The following is a 19,156-nucleotide window of genomic DNA, read 5'->3' on the forward strand; positions in this document are numbered from 1 at the left end:
AACTGTTGACAGAAACAGACATGAAGCCTGAATTTGGGGCAATTTAAGAAATGTTATTAAAAATTTATTATTCAAATCTCAAGGCAAAAAAATCTCAGGTTGAAATCTTCCTTTATCTACTGGGCACTACTATGTAGAAACCTATTAACAGCTAATATTAATGAAGTATTATCGTAATTTATTTCAGAATCAAACTAGTAGATGAGACTGAGGCACATAAATAGGCAAATGAGACAAGCTTTAGATTTTATTTATAAGTTACTTGAATAAAACCCATCTCCTCAGTCTAACCTCATTCTCCGTAGCTATAAAATGATGATTTCCTGTCTTTGGCCTAGGGGTCAGGAGAAATCAATAGAAAAAGAAAAGAGCTGTGCGTGAAGATGCATTATGATGTTGTCCCAAATGCATAAAAGATCTTTTTCTCCTTGAAAGAAAGACCCCAAGGCCTCCATTGCACTTTTATTCGAATGTAACATTTGGGACAATTGTCCCAAAGGGCTAATATTTCCCAATTTAATCTGAGGTCATAATAAAACAAGCAACAAAACAGTATTCGGGATTTCAGCTCTCACCCTTATCATCAAGACTCACTGCCTCCCATCATCAGTATTTATTGAGCATTTACAGTGTACTAGGCACAATAGAACATACAGAAAACATTGTCCCTGCTCTCGAGGAGCTTACATTCTAAAAGAAAAAAAAAAAATACACCTCTTTTAAAATGGTATTTTTGTTTGGTGTTTTCTGCAAGGTACTGAGGAAATAGCTTGTAGGGTGAGTTTTGGGTATAACTTAGCCCCATCATTATTCAAAGAGAGAAAGAGGAAGGATTTTAAAGGCAAAGACAGTGACAGACCATTCAGGATAGGTAGGGTTTACAGGGAGATAAACACAATCTCATCAACTAGGGAGAGATTTGCTGCAGTGTATAGGATGAGGGAAATAGTTTGTGGGATGCAAGCAAAGGAAGCAGGGTATCCTTAGGCATTGAGTGGAGCCAGAAAGATCATGCGGCCTTTTCCCCAAGAACATGGCCACCAAGTAGGAACGGTTGGTGACAAGACACAAGGCTTAAAAAAGGTAACCCTGTGCACCTGACAAATAGAAAGAATAAAAGATCAAAATTGAAGGCAGGCTATAAGAGTATCAAGAAATTCTTAAAAACAAAAGTGATTTGGAAGCACGAAACTTACAGTTAATGCTACCCAATGTCATGATGGGCCAAGAACATTGCGGCTTCCTAAGTAAGAAAATGCCATATACCAAAATTTTTAATGGAACACATTACTTTTTTTTTCATTCAACCCCCCGTCTCTGAAAAAAAAAAAAATTTTTTTTTCAGGGGGAGGGGGGAGTATGGGACATGGTTGGGAACAGTAGTAGTAATCTTAGTAGTATTTTGTTGTTATGATAAACTTTGTATTCAAACTTAGTAAAAGCCCATTAGCTGCCAAGAGGGAATAAGGAATAAATTTCCAAAAATGTACAATTTTCTTTAGAGAAGTTTCAGAACCAAAAGACTAATTTACATGAAAAGCTGTAGAGAAAGTAGTTGAAAAGTCCATTCATAAAACTTTTATTCCACTTACATGAACTTAATACACGTGTTCTTAACAATTATGCTTGGATTGTTCATGAAAATCTCATAAGACATTAAAACAAAGCTAGCCATCATCTCAAGTTATTTCCCTGTTAACTATTTTTACAGCACATGCATGTTAGGCAAGTATCAAAAAAAAAAAAAAAAACCAAAAAAACCCCCAAAACAAAACAAAAACAAAACAAAACAAAACCCCACAAAAGCAAAAAAAAACCTAAAAAATGTTAAATACATGGGTTTTTTGTTTTACTGCTGCGCTTGATATACATGAAGTAATGAATATCAAGCAATTCATTTTTACTGCATCTTTACTTGTACATTTGTTCTTAGGTTGCCTAAAACATTTAAATACAAATAAAATGAGTGTAGCAAAAATAATGAAAGCAAACAGCAGGTAACTTTACAAATAATGGAATGTGAACCGTTTCTGCCCTTATCCAGAGTAAATTGGGTCACAACTAAAGGAACACTTCTGTAGCTGTAGTCAATGGCGTGCACATCGAGACTTGAGTATTCCACAGATAACACATGGTTTAACATGTAATATCCATGGGATATCTATTTCTACTATAGCCTCATAAGTGCTCCAAACCTTAAAGTACCCACAGCTACACCTGTGACTGGAACCAATTATCCCTTTTATTCCCCACCAGGACAAACCAATACGAGGCAGTTTTCTTTGCTTAGCCATGGAAGCAGTTTTAACACTGGCCCTTGTGAAGCCACAATGTACCAAAAGTACTATGCCAAACATTTATAACTTGTATAAAAATTCCACATCCCCATATTGGCCACCTCAAGATGAAAACAGATAACTCCCTAAATGTTAACTGGCTCTACTCCCCTAAATATTAAACATAAAAACCACATGGGAAATATAGAAATTCAAATAGAAGTAACATAAACCTGTCATAAATCGTAAACAAAAAACTATTTGTGGGACAGCATGGATGACAAATGGTCTACTGTGTAAATTTTAGAATGAGGCAGACAAAAGTTGGAAGGCCTTTTAATTTTCCCCTCCTTCTCCTGCTTCAGCTTCGTCTCCTTGGGTATCCGATGTCCACAACTAGTTAAAAGAGGAGGGAGGGAGGGAGGGAGGGAGGGGCGGGAAGGAGGGAGAGAGAAATTTTAGTATATTTCAGTTTAAAAAAAAAAAACCTTAATATATATGCCAAAGTACCAGAATCTAAGCAGTTTTTGTTGGAAGGCTTTCTTTAAAAAATTGCAGCATTTAAGATAGCTTCAAGATGTAAAATGCCTCCAGGGAATTATTTTCAATATCCTGTGATAAACCGCAATGGAAAATAATATGAAAAAGAATGTATATGTGTATAACTGAATCCCTTTGCTCTACAGCAGAAATTAACACAACATTGTAAATCAACTATGCTTCAATACAATAAAATTTAAAAAAAGATATAAAAGACCTCAATATAATACATTTACTTCCTCCCTGATCATTCTGTAAGCACAGTAAGCACACAGCAGAGTTGTCTTCAAATAACAAAGTCAGATACAGGAAATTCTTGGTTATTCACAGAAGGTAAAGAAAAAGTAGAAGAAATCATAGAAATGCTACAGTTCTAAATATCAATAGCTATCAGAATAGGAGATTGTCCCAAATAGCCCCAGTGAGAGACGGATGTATAAGTTTAGCGCAACTAAGCCAGAATCATCAAATTCAGCCCATGCTCAAGGAGCTCAGGCTGACTACTTTCCCCTGGTACTTTAGACTGCCACTCTAAAGAGAATACCACACTCTGAAATTCAAGAGCCAGGATCACGTCAGAACTAAAATACAAATTTAACTAATATTTTTAGTTTAAAAAAAAAAAAAAAATTCCTTCGCGAATTTGTCTCATTCAAGATAAACAGACGAACACAAAACAGTATGGTCAGAACCAAATCTTCGAAGAGGTAAAAACTGAATTGTGTAAAAAAAAAAAAAAAAAAAAAAACCAACTGAATTGTCCCATAGTAGTAGGCCTATGGTGTCTATTAATTTTTAGACTTAGTTTTTCGGCAGTTTAAAAAGATGATTTCAAAATTATCTCAGCTATTTCAAATATTAATTTTTTTTACAAGTGATTTTTAGAGGCAATTATAAAAGGATTGTTTCAAGATACCTTAAATTTTATATTGCTTATACACTGCAGAATGAAGGGGGGGAAAGCTCAATATTTTTCTATCCCCCAAATCACCCATTACTTTTATTTATTTATTAACTAAATATGTTACTGGCCTGGAAAGGAGACTTCTTTGAACATCATACAGTTAGCTGAATGACCTCTAAAAGTCTGTAAGCTTCTATTAAACTGGTGGTCTTGTAAGACAAGATGAAATTATTTTTTTATCATCTCTTTCCAGTTCTTTCATGGATCCTTGTTTTTTCCATATAAACATTAAAAATTTGATGAAGGATATTTATATTTTTCTTCCTAGGGTTATGTGTTGACAATACTGGTCAACCAGATCCAGACTCAGATACTAGATAGTTTTGACAAAATTTCTTTACTTGACAGATAAGTGATCCAATCAACCTATAATGACAACACACAATACGACAAGAGCTCAGAGAAGGCACATAGTAAATAGTGACGGAATCAGAATCAGAACCTTGGTGTTCTTCTTACTCAGCTGTTGTAATATGCTCTTCATGCTATACTGATACCAAGATTCAGCTGGAAGTATATATTTCAGATCAGGCCTTCTCAAAAAGTGATGACAACACAACTCAGTAGTGACTAGGTCTCAAGTTCTACCTTTTAGAACTATCTCATCATTTCAAACCAGAAAAATTTGAAAAATTCTTAATATTAAAATAAGCTAACAAACTGAAGTGCTTCTTTCATTTGATATACATAAAAAGATTCACTTTTTAAGGAACTACACCTTATCCTCTTGACTAAAATAATCTCCAGAGTGTGTAGGTAGCCTCCAATTATACTTTCTACAATAATTTTCAGTGTTTAATAATAAACAAGTACATAATGACATTCAAAAAACTGCTGAGAATATAACTGGTTCAGAAAATTGGCAATGGACTAGATAAAATAAAGCTGAGAAAAGTTAAATGTATACAATGATGATGTACAGTTCCCAAAACAAATGTCCCAAAGCTAATAAAAAGCAGTAGCACTAAACTATAATCTTCATTCCTAGCTCTTTATCTGGCACACAGCAGATACTTGATACTTTTTTCACCCAAGCCTCAAAACTTCAAATTTAATATTTATGTGAAGGAGAAGAATGTGAAAACCTATGGGACCAAAGAGACATATCAACCAACTGCAATATGTAGACTATTTGGATCCCAATGCAAATAAAAAACTGTTGGAAGAAAAAAAAAAAAAAAAAAGACAATACAAAGAAACACAAAGACAACTGGAAACTGAATGCTAGAAATTTAATATTATTAAGGAATTAACTATATATTTTTTCAGTGTGACACTGGCATTGTGGTTTTTTTTTTTTTTCTGAAGTATACCAAGGACAATCATGACCTGTCACAGTAAGTCTTTTTTTTTTACTAAGAGACTAGGCAAAATAGATGTCCACCTGGACTCCATAGAGTATCTGAAAATTTGTAACTAAAGTTATTAATGCCCTAACATAGCTACATAAATATAGAAGCAACTTTATGGTCACTGTTATTAATGGAATTTAAATAGGAAGACAGGGCTTCCCTGGTGGCGCAGTGGTTAAGAATCCTCCTGCCAATGGAGGGGACACAGGTTCAATCCCTGGTCTGGGAACATCCCATATGCCTCGGAGCAACTAAGCCCGTGCACCACAACTACTGAGCCTGCATTCTAGAGCCCGCAAGCCACAACTACTGAGCCTGCATGCTGCAACTACTGGAGCCCGCGCACCGCAACAAAGAGTAGCCCCACTTGCTGCAACTAGAGAAAGCTCGCGCACAGCAACGAAGACCCAATGCAGCCAAAAATAAATAAATACATAAGAGAACTTAAGGGACTTCCCTGGCGGCGCAGTGGTTAAGACTCCGTGCTCCCAATGCAGGGCACCCAGGTTCGATCCCTAGTCAAGGAACTAGATCCCACATGCATGCCACAACTAAGAGTTTGAGAGCCACAACTAAGGAGCCCGCCTGCTGCAACTAAGACCCAGCACAACCAAATAAATAAATGTTATTTTTTTTTAAAAAAAGAGAACTTAAGTATGCTTTTGATACTAAAAGCAAAACTCTTCTGTGACTAAAATGGAAAGAACAGAATCAACTATATTGAAATGAAAAATAAAATGGCTTATGTAATTGAAAGTTCAAAACCATGAATTACAAAGTCATTTTAAAAAGCAGAGTTTTAGCAATGGGTATATGTAACTAATGAAAGGACACATTTTTAGTCTTTAGTCTAATATTTCAGTTTCTGTAAGACGGTTTTCTTCAGAGTTTTAAAAGTAGATAGGATCTTACATTTTAAAAAAAGGAAAAAAAAGCAAATATAAAAATAAATTGAGTCACCCGAATTTTTTGTTTCCAGTGCATATGTTATGTTTACACCATACTGTAGTCTATAAGTATGCAACATTATGTCTTTAAAAAAACCAATGTACATACCTTGTTAAAAAATACTTTATTGCTAAAGAATGCTAATCATCGACTGAGCTTTCAGCAGTTGAAATTTTTGCTCGTGTAGGGTTCGAAACACTGAAAATTACCAAAATGTGAACTCAAGAGACATGAAATGAGCAAATGCTTTTGAGAAAAACAGCACCCATAGACTAGCTCAACACAGGGTTGTAACAAACCTTCAATGTGTAAAACTCGTAGTATCTGCAAAGCACAATAAAACAGAGGTATGCCTATAATCTCTTCGCCATGTTAACCGCTCATGATGCTGGTATGTACTTACTGTCAAGTTGTCTCTCAGTAACTGCATTATTAGTGTGCTGTCTTTGTATGACTCTTCACTTAATGTATCAAGTTCAGCAATGGCTTCATCAAATGCCTGTGATTAACAAAAATACATTTCAATGCTCAAATAATAATGATTACTAAATTTCCACATAACAGGTAAAAAATACATACTGTTTTTGCAAGAGAGCAGGCTTTCTCAGGGGAGTTCAGAATCTCATAATAGAACACAGAGAAGTTAAGGGCCAGACCCAATCTGATAGGATGTGTTGGCTGCATTTCCTTTTTGCTGATTTCAAAAGCTTCTTGGTATGCTTGCTGTGATTGATCCACAATCCCTGGATAATAAAATGCACCAAAATGTATCAATAAAAGTTTGCACTTCACCTTCACCCCTCAAACCAAACCTTTATTATCCAATTATAAACTCTGAAATATTAAGCTGTTGCAACGTTAACTGATTAAGGCTCCTAAATTTAAAAGAAAAACAGAAAAGAAAAGCTTCTCCTGGAAAACTTCACTAGCCATTGATCAATGTCAAGACAAAATAACTCTAACCATCTCAGTATTTTAATAATTAGTTTGTACTGCTCTACAGTTATACTATAACCACTATTAAAATTGTGAGGAAACATTCCTATACCTAAAACTGGCTTGTTAGCAAGCATACATTTCAGAATACCAAGTATTCAGCAGTAGACATATAGTTGACCCTTGAACAACAAGGGGTTTAGGGATGCCAACTCTTCATGCAGTCGAAAATCTGAGTATAATTTTGTAGGCAGCCCTTCATGTCCAACCTTGGATCATGTAGTACTGTAGTATTTACAGAAAAAAATCTGTGTAAATGGACCTGTGCAGCTTAAATCTGTGTTCCTCAAGGGTCAACTGTTTAGTTGAAGGAAGGATGGGGGGGGGGGAGGGAGAGGGGAGGGGAGGGAGAGGGAGAGAGGGAGAGAGAGAGAGAGAGAGCGCGAGAGAGCGAGCGCACGCACAAAGTCCATTATTACTCTTCATTTAGTGCTCTGAGCAATTAAAAAACAATAAAACAATTCTCTATACTCCAGAAGGGACTCCTTCCATACTATGTCATTTTCTAAGCGTCCAGCACAGGCTGAGGCAGCATACCTTTCTTGTCATCACCAGCAGCAACCTCAGCCAAATAGCGGTAGTAGTCTCCTTTCATTTTCAAATAGAAGACTTTGCTCTCTGCTTGTGAAGCATTGGGGATCAAGAACTTTTCCAAAAGAGACTTGGGAAGAAAAGAAACAGTCATAATAAGACTAAAATATTTATAAAACTGAAAGAATCTGCATTTTTAAGAGCATACTATAGCCTAAGTTATAAAACTTTAATACCCAGTCATCGCCAATAATACAACTTTTGAATGCCGTAGGCTCGTAAATTTGTGGTTTAAGAGCAGAATGCTTTAGACAGCAATACTTAAAATTTGAAATTAGTGTTCAGCTTATCATTTAAGGATGATAATTGAATATTGGTCTCTCTCCCATAATACTATCAATTTACATGCTGATAAAGACTGCATGTTTCAATGAATGTGAAAGCATGATAGCTCATATTATATGTTATTATGTTTTATTACCATATTATTTAACAAAATGGCAAACTTTTCATTTTCAAGATAGTCATGACACTAGAATGCAAAAAACATAAGAGATTAACTTTTGGGTACTCTGGAGGAATATATGACTTAAGCAGAAACCGATAGTATGATAGACCCGACCAGAGTCCATGACAGAGGAAGCAGAACAAAAGAACAAAACGTCATTTATAAGACTACAATTAAAGTAATACCTCACAACAGGTAAAAAGCTGTTCAAAGTAAAAGTTTTATTTTTCCTAACTAAATTAAGACATTGGTAGGAGTATAAGAATTAAAGATCTAAAGGGTAAACCTTTAGTTTCATTAAAGTGATTTTCAGCTAATAACATACATATTTACCGGTCACCCTAAACGGGTTAAACTTCATTCTGTTCAAAACTGTAACAATCTAAGCTAAGTAAATCTTAACATGCTAATAATTATATTCTACAATGGATTTAAAGAAAAACTTGATTTCACTGTATTAGGGGGATAAGGCACAATAAACTAGTAATTTTTTTAAGGGGGAAAAAGATAATATTCCAGTGGTAGAATTAGGGAAATTTTTTTTTTTTAAATACTCCACTTCTTCCTACTAAATACACTCTAGGAATCAAGGTGAAAGTCAATTTTCAACTGGGCTTAGCCCCAAACAAGTCTCAATGTTTACAAGGAAAAAGGGTATCTAATTCTTGGTTTCTATTCTTCTGGTAGTAACCCAATAGTTTATATAGCACCTACTTATACGCCAAACAGGTTGAAAAACGCTTTTCGATAATAACTCTAACTTTGTATGTCTACCCCGTTATGTTCCAAATGGTGAGTGGGAGAGTAAGCTTTAACCCGGCTTCTCCTGCTTTCTGCAACTTAGCAACAGATCTCAGATGAAGTGGGTAGTTCCAAGAGGGCAGTAGGAGCAGGCTGCAATGCATTTTTACAGGAAAGGGTCGGAGATGAGAGAATTCAACCTGAAATCATGTTTCCTGTGATTATTAACTGATATTTGAAACCGCTGGCCTGAAATCAGAAGACCACTTTGGTTAGGGTAACAAAATTCTTATTACACCACACCCAGACTTTCATATTCAAAGATCTCTCAGCTGCCAAAGTGTTTTGGAATTCATTCATTCATTGACTCATTTAAACTTTGAGGCAGCTTCTAGTGTGAAATCTCAGCCAAACCAGAAATAAAGGAACTCTCTGGGCTTGGAAGACCACTGCTTCCTCTGAAGAAGGAATGCCTATAACCTAATACTTGGCAAAATTCAAACTTCCCGTCATTTTGTCCTTTAAACACCATCATCCTCTGAGGCATGAACACTCTGTGAGCACTATAGCTGCTCTTTGGGTATCTGTGGATCTGCCTAAACAGCAAAAGAGAGTTCCATTTAGTATAGTAAGTGTTTTTTTTTTTTTTAACTTAAGAAACAAATGACCAGGCCTTTTCAAGTTTTATATCTTAATACAAAATGCATTATTCATTCCACTATGAGAGACGGTATTGCATAATGGCTTTGGATTCAGAAGTCTAGGTTTAACCTGTGGCACTCCACACTTGGAAGGACAAATTCCACTTCTGACTGGCTAGGCTAAAAGTTAGACTATGAAGTCTAACTAAGGAAAAAGTATATTGAGATTAATCAGAAATCACAAATCACTTCAAATTAAATAGCAGGAAAAAAACATATAAATCTAAAGAAGGTTCCATATACAATTCGATTGTGAACTGCTCTCTGGCTCATTTATGTATATTTAAGATTGACAAAGAATATTTTCAAATGAAAGAAGTGACAACAAGTAAAAGCCTAACCATGAAATCAATTCTCTACCTAGGCATTTCTATTTCGTATTTTACTGCTTCAACATATTTTTTACATTCACTTATTCCTCAATACTTAATTGGTACTGTGCCAGGCACTGAGAATGGTGAGCAAGACAGTCTCTAAGTCTGAGGATACAATGTCTAGCAGGGAAGACAACAGAAACAGAATAACACTGCCTCGTCATGTCCTTCACTTTTCAATGACTTACCTAACCCACTGTATATATGTAAAGATGAGGGCCACAAACACGTGCAGTTATTTAAGGGTGAATCCCTTAAAATGTAAAAAACTTCAAAGTATACATCCGAAAACTTGCAGAAGTTATTTAGGCAAGGGGTCAATAAATGTCATAAGAAATTGTAACTCATCTTTTATGAGTAATAACCTCTATATCTCTAAAAACTGTTGTTTTACATTTGGGTAACTCACACTGAGAATTTTTAAATTAGCAATTAAGCACCTCTTCCCCCAAGGTGAACACTGAATTTAGCCATAACATCTGATTAAAACAAAACGGCAAAAACTACTTTAAAGCTATTAACCAGAACCTACAATTAACAAGAAGGCAAGATACCAGTAGTCAGGCTGTTTATTGGCCTAATGATAGACTATAAGGACCAAGGATCAACAGTGGCCAATGTTTCTAGTAAAATGCTGACTACAAGAAGTTGAAAAAGCAAACTCATCACATTGTACCCATTAAATAAATACGTGCAGTTCTTTGTATGTCAATTATAGCTCAATAAAGTTGTTAAAAATAAAAGAAGTTGAGAAAGGGATAAATGACAAACTTTTAAAATCTTCTGATGACATAAAGGTAAGAACCATTACGATTTAAAAAAACAAAAAGCAAGAAAGACTGGATTGGTTCAAAAAGCTAACTATGAAAGAACACAATGTCCTCCCCCAATTCCCCTACCATCCTGTTCATGTATGCCACTCCTCCTGTCAAGAGGTGGAATTCATTTCCTTTCTCCTGAGTCAGAGTTATTAACTTTGCTGTCTTGCTTTAACCAACAGAATGCGGTGAAAATGACTCCTGTTCCAGTTCTAGGCCTAAGCTTTAAGAGGACTAGCAACTTCCCCTTTTTCCCTCTTGGAGCCCTAAGCCAGCATTAAAAAAAAAAAAAAACGAAACAAAACACTATCTTGCTGGAGAGAAAGGTCAAGTCAGCCCCAGTCATGGAAAATGTTTAATGAAGCCATTTGGATATTTCAGCCCCAGCTGAAGACAGCAATGAGTGACCACAGCCAACACCATGTGAAAAACTGTCCAAAAGAATCCAGACAAGCCACAGAGTTACAAAAAAGAATAAATCACTGTTTTAGCTTTGATTGGTTTGTTATGCAGCAATAGACAACTGAGAAAAATAATAAAAACATCATTTTCAATAATAAACATGCCATTTTTTTTTATTTTTTTATTTTATTTTTTTTTTTATTTTTTTTTTTGCGGTATGCGGGCCTCTCACTGTGTGGCCTCTCCCGTTGCGGAGCACAGGCTCCGGACGCGCAGGCCTAGCGGCCATGGCTCACGGGCTTAGTTGCTCCGCGGCATGTGGGATCTTCCCGGACCAGGGCACGAACCCGCGTCTCCTGCATCGGCAGGCGGATTCTCAACCACTGCGCCACCAGGGAAGCCCCAAACATGCCATTTTTGACACTTAATCACTTTACATGGATTAATTTGATCCTTCCATAACCTTACCTATGAGGTACAAACTACAATTATCGCCATCTCATAGAAGACATCAAACGGCGCGGAGCTCAAAAACCACAGCTAAGTTGTGAAGGTACAGCTCCAACTAGGCAATCTGACCTGTTCTACAACATTATTCTACGTTTTCTCTGCCTCAACAGTATGATATGCCTACTAAGAAGGAGAATATGGTTCCAAGATATTAATTAGAAATCAAAATGAAGGATGATGATTCAGTTCTACACTGTGCTGAGGAAACCAAACCTAGAGTATATTGTTCCTTTAAAAATAGGGACTTCCCTGGCAGTCCAGTGGTTAAGACTCCGTGCTTCCACTGCAGGGGGGCACGGGTTCGATCCCTGGTCAGGGAACTAGGATCCCACACGCTGAGTGGCTCACCCCCCCAGCCCCCGCCAAAAGTATCAAGTCAGGCTTTGACAAACTGGAGAGTATCCAGGAAAGCAAGCAAGAGTGTTGATGAAAACTGGAAACAGTCATGAAAACTGAAAGAATATGACATGAATGGCTCCAGAAGACAAGACTAGTTAAATTTGGGGAGAGGCAGATTTCAGCTCAGTATGAGAAAACTTATGAAACAAAAATTTGGAATAGGCCACCTCGTCGGACAGCAAGTTCTACTCTTCTTACAGAGATTTTCAGGAGAAATGAGAAAAATCACTATTTCTTAGAGGAGATTCACAAATAAGATGTGGTCTCATTCAACTCTAAGATATGGAAGATATAGAGTTCACTGAATTAAGTTAATTGTAACACTACAGAGGTGATTAAGTATGTTAACTTATCAAACTAACCAAAGAGAAATAAAATTTTCCGGATTTCAAAGCCAGAGAAGAAAGGCAAATGTAGGGAGAAGACCATGATGGAATTAAAAACAGAGGGGGAAAAAACGAAGCAGCGCTTATCAGAAAGCAGCAGTGACAAGAAAAACTGGAGAAGAGAAAATGAAGAGGGGAAAAGAATAGCTATTTTCAACATACAAAAACTTCAGAAAATACCCTGCGCTAAGTATACAACTCCCTATATTTCATTCACGTGCAGTAGTAAAGTGAAGGTGATGACAGCTGCGGGACATGGTGACAATCTACATCTAAAAGGAGACACAGCATTGATATAAGGAAAGAAGCAAATGAGGTGTCACAATTTCTACTTATAAAGCAATGGTTAGGCTGACTACTGATGAACCTTCCACTTGTAAAATTCTCCACATAACACTGACTTTCTAATCTAAATGTAATTTATAACAGAAAAGGATTTTCAGGTCAAACACAAACTTTAATAACATCTTACACTCAAGCACTTAACTGAGACTACAATGTTAATATTGAGCTGATCTCCATTTTAGCCAGACAGAGAAAAAAATAACATGAAGGAGCACGTAGTCTTAAGTTAGTACCCACTGCCCGCATGTACATTCCATTGGTAAAAACAGTCACTTGCCTGTATTTAAGGGGGACACTGGGAAATCTGGTCCAGCTGTGCACACAGGAATTAAAGGGGAGCCTCAGTTTTAGTAAACAGATAGCAGTTTCTGTCACACAATTGAAGGAAGCATTTTTTCTTAGTTACTGGTATTGATAATGAATTACTAATATGAAATTGAAAAGAACTAGTGAAAATGGAAAAATGGTGTGAATTTTTTGTAGAAAAAATTAAAAAGCTAAATCTTTTTATAATCACTACCTATATGATTTTTAAAAATTTTTCACATCAGCATTATACGCTAAATATGACCGTTAAAATGTTATCAAACAATAGGGAGGGAGTAGTTACTTGTCTGAAGAGCAGCTGTACTATATATAGTGTCAATACGGATCTTGCTGAAATAGAATTTGATTTAGAGATTCACAGTAGTTCCCCTCAAGCAGTTTAAAAAAATGTTTGTGATGACAGCTACTGTCTTTTAAAGATAACCATGGCCATTTAAAAATACCTAATTAATCTGCTGAATTAGAGTTAATGCATATTCTGACTTTATACAGCAGTCATCCCCACTTAACGTTATGTGGGATTGAAAGCATGAAGCCCACATCTGAAATGTCTCTGTAAATGGTTCATAATCCAGAGCTAAATACATGCTATAGTTCTGGAGAGGGCGCTGAACCTTAATCTAATCAATGGATAAATTACGTGGAGCTTGAGATTTTAGAGTTAAAAGATTTTTTTTTTTTTTTCCCCTCTACAGCACCATGTACAATTAACCTCTTAGGTTGTAAGAACACTTAAGATACGGGGTCAAGTAATGATTTTTCCTCCAAGCCAGTCAATTTACCCAAGGCAGAATATATTAATAGTTTCTAGCACATGCTTGATCCAAAGATGGTCTATTTAACATCAATGCTTTGACTTTGGAGTGTATTAACATTAAGGAACCACACAAACTGACAGGTTACCTAGTTCTGACTGCCCTTCTTGAGGCAGGCTCAACCTGCCCCCACTAGGAATTTCAATAAACATTCAATTCTAACTGTGGTCAAATATTTCTAATAAAAAATTTGTAAACTGAAAATCCATCTCTATTCTAGTGATATACCTCTCGCACTGTCCTTTGATATGATTACAGCTTGAAATAAGAAGAGTAAAATATCAAATCTGTAGGAACAATCAAGACTAGAAACTACCTAAAACACCAAAACTGCAGCCTGAGCTGCAAGCAAGGCCCTAATCTCTGGGCATCCAAGCATTTCTTGGAGCAACAGCTTGGTGTAATAGAAACAGTATAAACTAAAATCAGGCAGACCTTAAATCCCACTCTCATCAATTTTGAGATCTCAGGCAAGTTAATCTCTCAAGACCCTTAGTTTTCTCATCTATTAAAGAATTAAATGAAATTTAATTTTATAAAATGATTTTTTAATAAAAAATATATTTACAAATGATTAAAATGAAAATCTACTTCAAAAGGCCGCTACGAGGTCTAAATGAGAGTATAAACAGGAAGGCACCAATCACAGCTCCTAAAAGAGTAGGTACTCTACTCAGTTAGATGTAAATATAAGACATGGGGATCTTGACATCCAAAAAATCTGCTTTAGTGCACTTGTACTCTCAACTTTAGTACTTCAGTTTGGGTTCAGTAATCAAAAATTTGTGTATCTAATAAGAGTGGTGAAATAATGCACAAAAAACCTTTCATTTAAAAACTCAGGATTAAAGAGGGCGGGGACTTGCTGAGCTCTGGGCTTCCCCACCTGGTTTTGTGGTGCCTCCTGATAAACTGAAGTAATTACAGCAAAACAAAAACAAAAACAAACCCACAGGATTAAATTATATCAAAGTACAAAAGACAAAGGAAACATTTTCTGTTAGTACTTGTTCTTTTTACAGCAGACTTGTAAAAGGCACAGGCTTACACTGCTTACTACCTATGTTCAAATCCCAGTTCACTGCTTACTAGCTATGTCAACTTGACGAAGTTCTGAAATTTCTCTGGGCCTCAGGTTTCTCACCTGTAAAAGAGACAGAAAATAGGTGTGACCTCATGAATTCCCCCCCAGCAGGACTCCCAGGGGTCCACAGATCACTCTTAAGAACTGCTGACTGACTTAGTAATCTGTACCATTCACCTTTCAATATACCCAGCTCTAACACTATGTTATCCCTCAAGCCAATTCTCAAAAATATTCAGTTTAGTCTACATTTTCTGTACCTCCCAGGTCTGAAGAGCTTTCAACTGAAGGAAAAACAAAAGGAAATATCCTCATTTCTGTCAATATCAACAATGGACTAGCTCAATAAATTGTTACACTCATCAAACACTATACCCACATTAAAAAGAATGTGGTACGTGCCAGTATGGAATGAAGCATAAGATATACATCAAAGTGTTGTGTGTGTGGGTTCAACTTACATGGGTTCAACTTACATAATAGTTTGTATATGATCCTACCTGTGTATATTCTTCAAGGACAGAACTGTTTGCATGGGCACTGCAAGTTCCCAGGAGGATACAAAACAGATTAGACATTACCTCTGAGGAAGTGGGATGACATCAGAAGAGTTTTGTTTTTTGAACTTTATATCCTATGCTCTGAAACATGTTATCCAGAGCAAGTGTAATTGAAAATAATTGTGATTTTGCTCCTTTGACTTTTCACGTATGTATTCTTAATCTACTTATAGGCTCCTTAAAGACAAACGTTTTGCACACATTAGGCACTCAAACATCAAATCCCCAGGCCAAATTTGTAGACTAATTTGAACAGCTTCATTTAAATATAGCAGAGAAAACTTAGAACAATCTTAAAGGAGAAAAACCTAACATTGAGAAGACTATCAAAAGTTCATCATCTTATCAAACTTCTAAACAGATAGTTAAGATAAAATGTAGTAAAAATTACTAAGGTTGATATTGTAGGTTAGAAAATGAATATTTTGCTCAAAAAGGAACAATGTTCTGCTTCTTTAAAGACCCAGAAATTGCTCAATGACAGGTGTTTGGGTGCTGTACTAAGCACATATATTCAGAAACAGCAGCCAAAGTGCAGCCAAAGCATATCCTAATATGCTTTCACGACCCTTGGATAAGCGCCAGGTACTATGTAATGCCTCTGGAGGGGGCGACTAAGGGAGACAACTACAAAACTTCACCAGAGATAGGGTGGGAGGACAGTTCGAAGCAACAAGGTAGAGTAAATTTGTTTGCAAGTCAGGACACCTAGATTTTGGTACTACAACTCTGCCACCAAGAGGAGTGATGAGAGTTTCAAACACAAAATCATGACACCTCCTCACTGATCTTGTGTTTCACAGTAGCATTCATTTCAAAACCTTCCTTCCAAATTTCACCCCAGGAAAGCTTCTCTAATGCACTGAACACGTCCTGCCCCCCACCATTATTCCTCACTTGTCCTTTCCTTTTTTTCTTAAATGGGAATCAGACAATGTAGAGAGTAAGGGTCCTTAGACTAAACTTTAAAAAATCAACAAGACCTGATTATAAACCGTTTATATATTTATTTCAGCCCTAAAGAATGACCACCTGCCACTATGCACTCAAATTAAATCACTGGGCTAGTGGCTGTGATTTAGCTTGTCAATTAGAATACATGAAGCCAATTAATGAAAATGTATTTCAAAGGAAAATCACAAGTTATAGAGCTGGGATTTCTTCCCCCTTTCAAAAGAGTAATCCATTCATTATAAAATTACATAACCCATTTAAAAAGGACTTTGGCAAACTATATTTAGTTCTAACCATTGATAAAGTAATCATACTTACGGGGCATCTATCTTGAAAAACAAATTGATACTTTTACACTACAGGGTGTTTTTAGAAGTCCTCCCTGCTGTTTAAATTAGCAAATATAATGTCCTATCTGAAGATAATGGTTCGGTAACAGAACAACATGTGTCTCCTAATATGATGCACCAAGGAGGGCACAATATCATTTCCAGGAATTCTTCCCCAAAATGCACAATCTGAGTTTACTCATGAGGGATCACCAGACAAATCCAAATTGAGGGATATTCTACAAAACAACTGGCCAGTACTCTTGAAAAAAGTGGCAAAAGGCCAGGACTGAAAAACTGATCCAGATTAAAGAGTAAGGAGACATGACAATGAAATGCAAACTGTGATCCTGGATTGAATTCTGGACCAGAATTAGGCAATTATAGTGGTATAATTTGTACATGCTATAGGTTATATAATAGTTTATTTTATCCATTGTTTTATTAATTTATTGATTTTGATCATTATACTGTAGTTACACATGTTAATATCTGGGGAATCAGGTAAAGAATATATGGGAAAATTTGAACTTATTACAAAATAAAAAGTTAAAAAATAAATGGTTAGAAAGGCAGTTTAATTACCATATGTAGAAGAAGCTATTTTCCCTTTTGGTTACTTAATATTACACTTATATAAAAGTTAAGTTTTAGGGTTTCCCTGGTGGCGCAGTGGTTGAGAATCCGCCTGCCGATGCAGGGGACATGGGTTCCTGCCCCGGTCCAGGAAGATCCCACATGCTGCGGAGTGGCTGGGCCCGTGAGCCATGGCCGCTGAGCCTGCGCGTCCGGAGCCTCTGCTCCGCAGCGGGAGAGGCCACAACAGTGAGAGGCCCGCGTACCACAAAAAACAACAACAACAAAAAAAAAACAAAAGTAAGTTTTAAAGAAAAACCTTCTTAATAGTGACTATATCTGGGGGATTTCCCTGGTGGGGCAGTGGTTAAGAATCCACCTGCCAATGCAGGGGACACGGGTTTGAGCCCTAGTCTGGGAAGATCCCCACATGCGGCAGAGCAACTAAGCCCGTGTGCCGTAACTACTGAGCCTGCGCTCTAGAGCCCACTGAGCCACAACTACTGAGCCCGCATGCCTAGAGTCTGTGCTCCACAACAAGAGAAGCCACCGCAATAAGAAGCCCTGCACTGCAACAAAGAGTAGCCCCCACTCGCCGTAACTAGAGAAAGCCCGTGCACAGCAACAAAGATGCAGTGCAGCCAAAAATAAATATTTTTTTTAAGTGATTAAAGAAAAAAGTGACTTATTTCTGGAAGACGGCATTATCAGTGAGTTTTGTTCTCCACTCTTATACCCTTTATGTGCTCATCTATGTTTTTCAAATTTCCTTATTGGGCTGGTAAAACTTGTATTTAGGAGAAAAAAAGGTCACAAAAATAAGTGATGCGTCTGCAAATAAAAATGAGGGGTGGAGAGGAGGTTCTCACTTTGTCTTGGAGAGTATTCCAACAATTGGTTATACTGTTAAATTTAATTTCCATTAATTAATATACATTAAAAAGTCACTAAGCAAACAGTAAATAATCCCAGAATATTAAAGCAAAAGAATCAACCTCTAATGAGACATTTAAGGACTGCAATTTGAAAACACAGCTGGGCAAGTGTCTCCTTTGACTTGATTTCACCAGATGTGTGCATGGGGAAGACCAAGCCTCTACAACCCATTGCTCTGTTTTAGACTGCACTATCATGGCCCTCTTCCCTGAACACAAAGGAAAAGAGGCCAGGATATAGATAGTACGCTTTCATACCAATCAGGCACAAAAAATGACGATGGCTGAAAGGGAAAAGGTGCCAAGAACTTGAGGCACAAGGCCCTCAAGTGTGATTCTTGCTATTTTCACTTAAATACAGAACTTTAAAATATAGTCTAAAACTAAAAAGCCATCACTTTTAATGAAATTGAAGTGGTCATTTTTCCAGTTACAAGATGGGATTTAACCTTCTCTAAAAAACACTTATAACTTCTCTAATGTCCAACTCATTAAACAATTCAAATACATGAAATTCCAATGCAACAAAAATTGGGCACTCCTCGTAAATTAAACGCAACAGGATCTCTCCTAGATTAACAAACATGCATACAGGTCACGCAACTGGACAAAGTCTTATTTTGCTTCAGCTTCTTGATCTGTGAAAATGAAAAAGCTAGGGTAGATGCTCCTTCAAGCCCCCAATCCAATGATTCTATAAAATTCACCTCCCAATTTATTTTATTATTCAATTAAGAAACTCAAAAGCCCCACAAATGTCATTTTAAATAATATCCTCAATATGA

General features: G+C 36.6%; 1 protein-coding gene across 3 annotated transcripts in view; it reads right to left on the reverse strand.

Moving 5' to 3' along the window:
• Positions 1 to 234: 234 nt before the first annotated feature.
• Positions 235 to 19,156, reverse strand: part of YWHAZ (tyrosine 3-monooxygenase/tryptophan 5-monooxygenase activation protein zeta) — a 33,333-nt gene continuing 14,411 nt past the window's right edge. For all 3 annotated transcript variants that reach the window (XM_067018006.1, XM_067018005.1, XM_059042983.2), the window contains 4 exons: positions 7,614 to 7,737; positions 6,660 to 6,823; positions 6,484 to 6,579; positions 235 to 2,672 (listed from right to left, as the gene is read on the reverse strand). In XM_067018006.1, the coding sequence (XP_066874107.1) occupies positions 2,613 to 2,672; positions 6,484 to 6,579; positions 6,660 to 6,823; positions 7,614 to 7,737 (444 nt within the window). In that variant the 3' untranslated portion in view covers positions 235 to 2,612. The remainder of the gene's footprint in view (positions 2,673 to 6,483; positions 6,580 to 6,659; positions 6,824 to 7,613; positions 7,738 to 19,156) is intronic.

The sequence above is a fragment of the Kogia breviceps genome, chromosome 17 (assembly GCF_026419965.1).
Source record: "Kogia breviceps isolate mKogBre1 chromosome 17, mKogBre1 haplotype 1, whole genome shotgun sequence".
Classification (NCBI taxonomy): Eukaryota; Metazoa; Chordata; class Mammalia; order Artiodactyla; family Physeteridae; genus Kogia; species Kogia breviceps.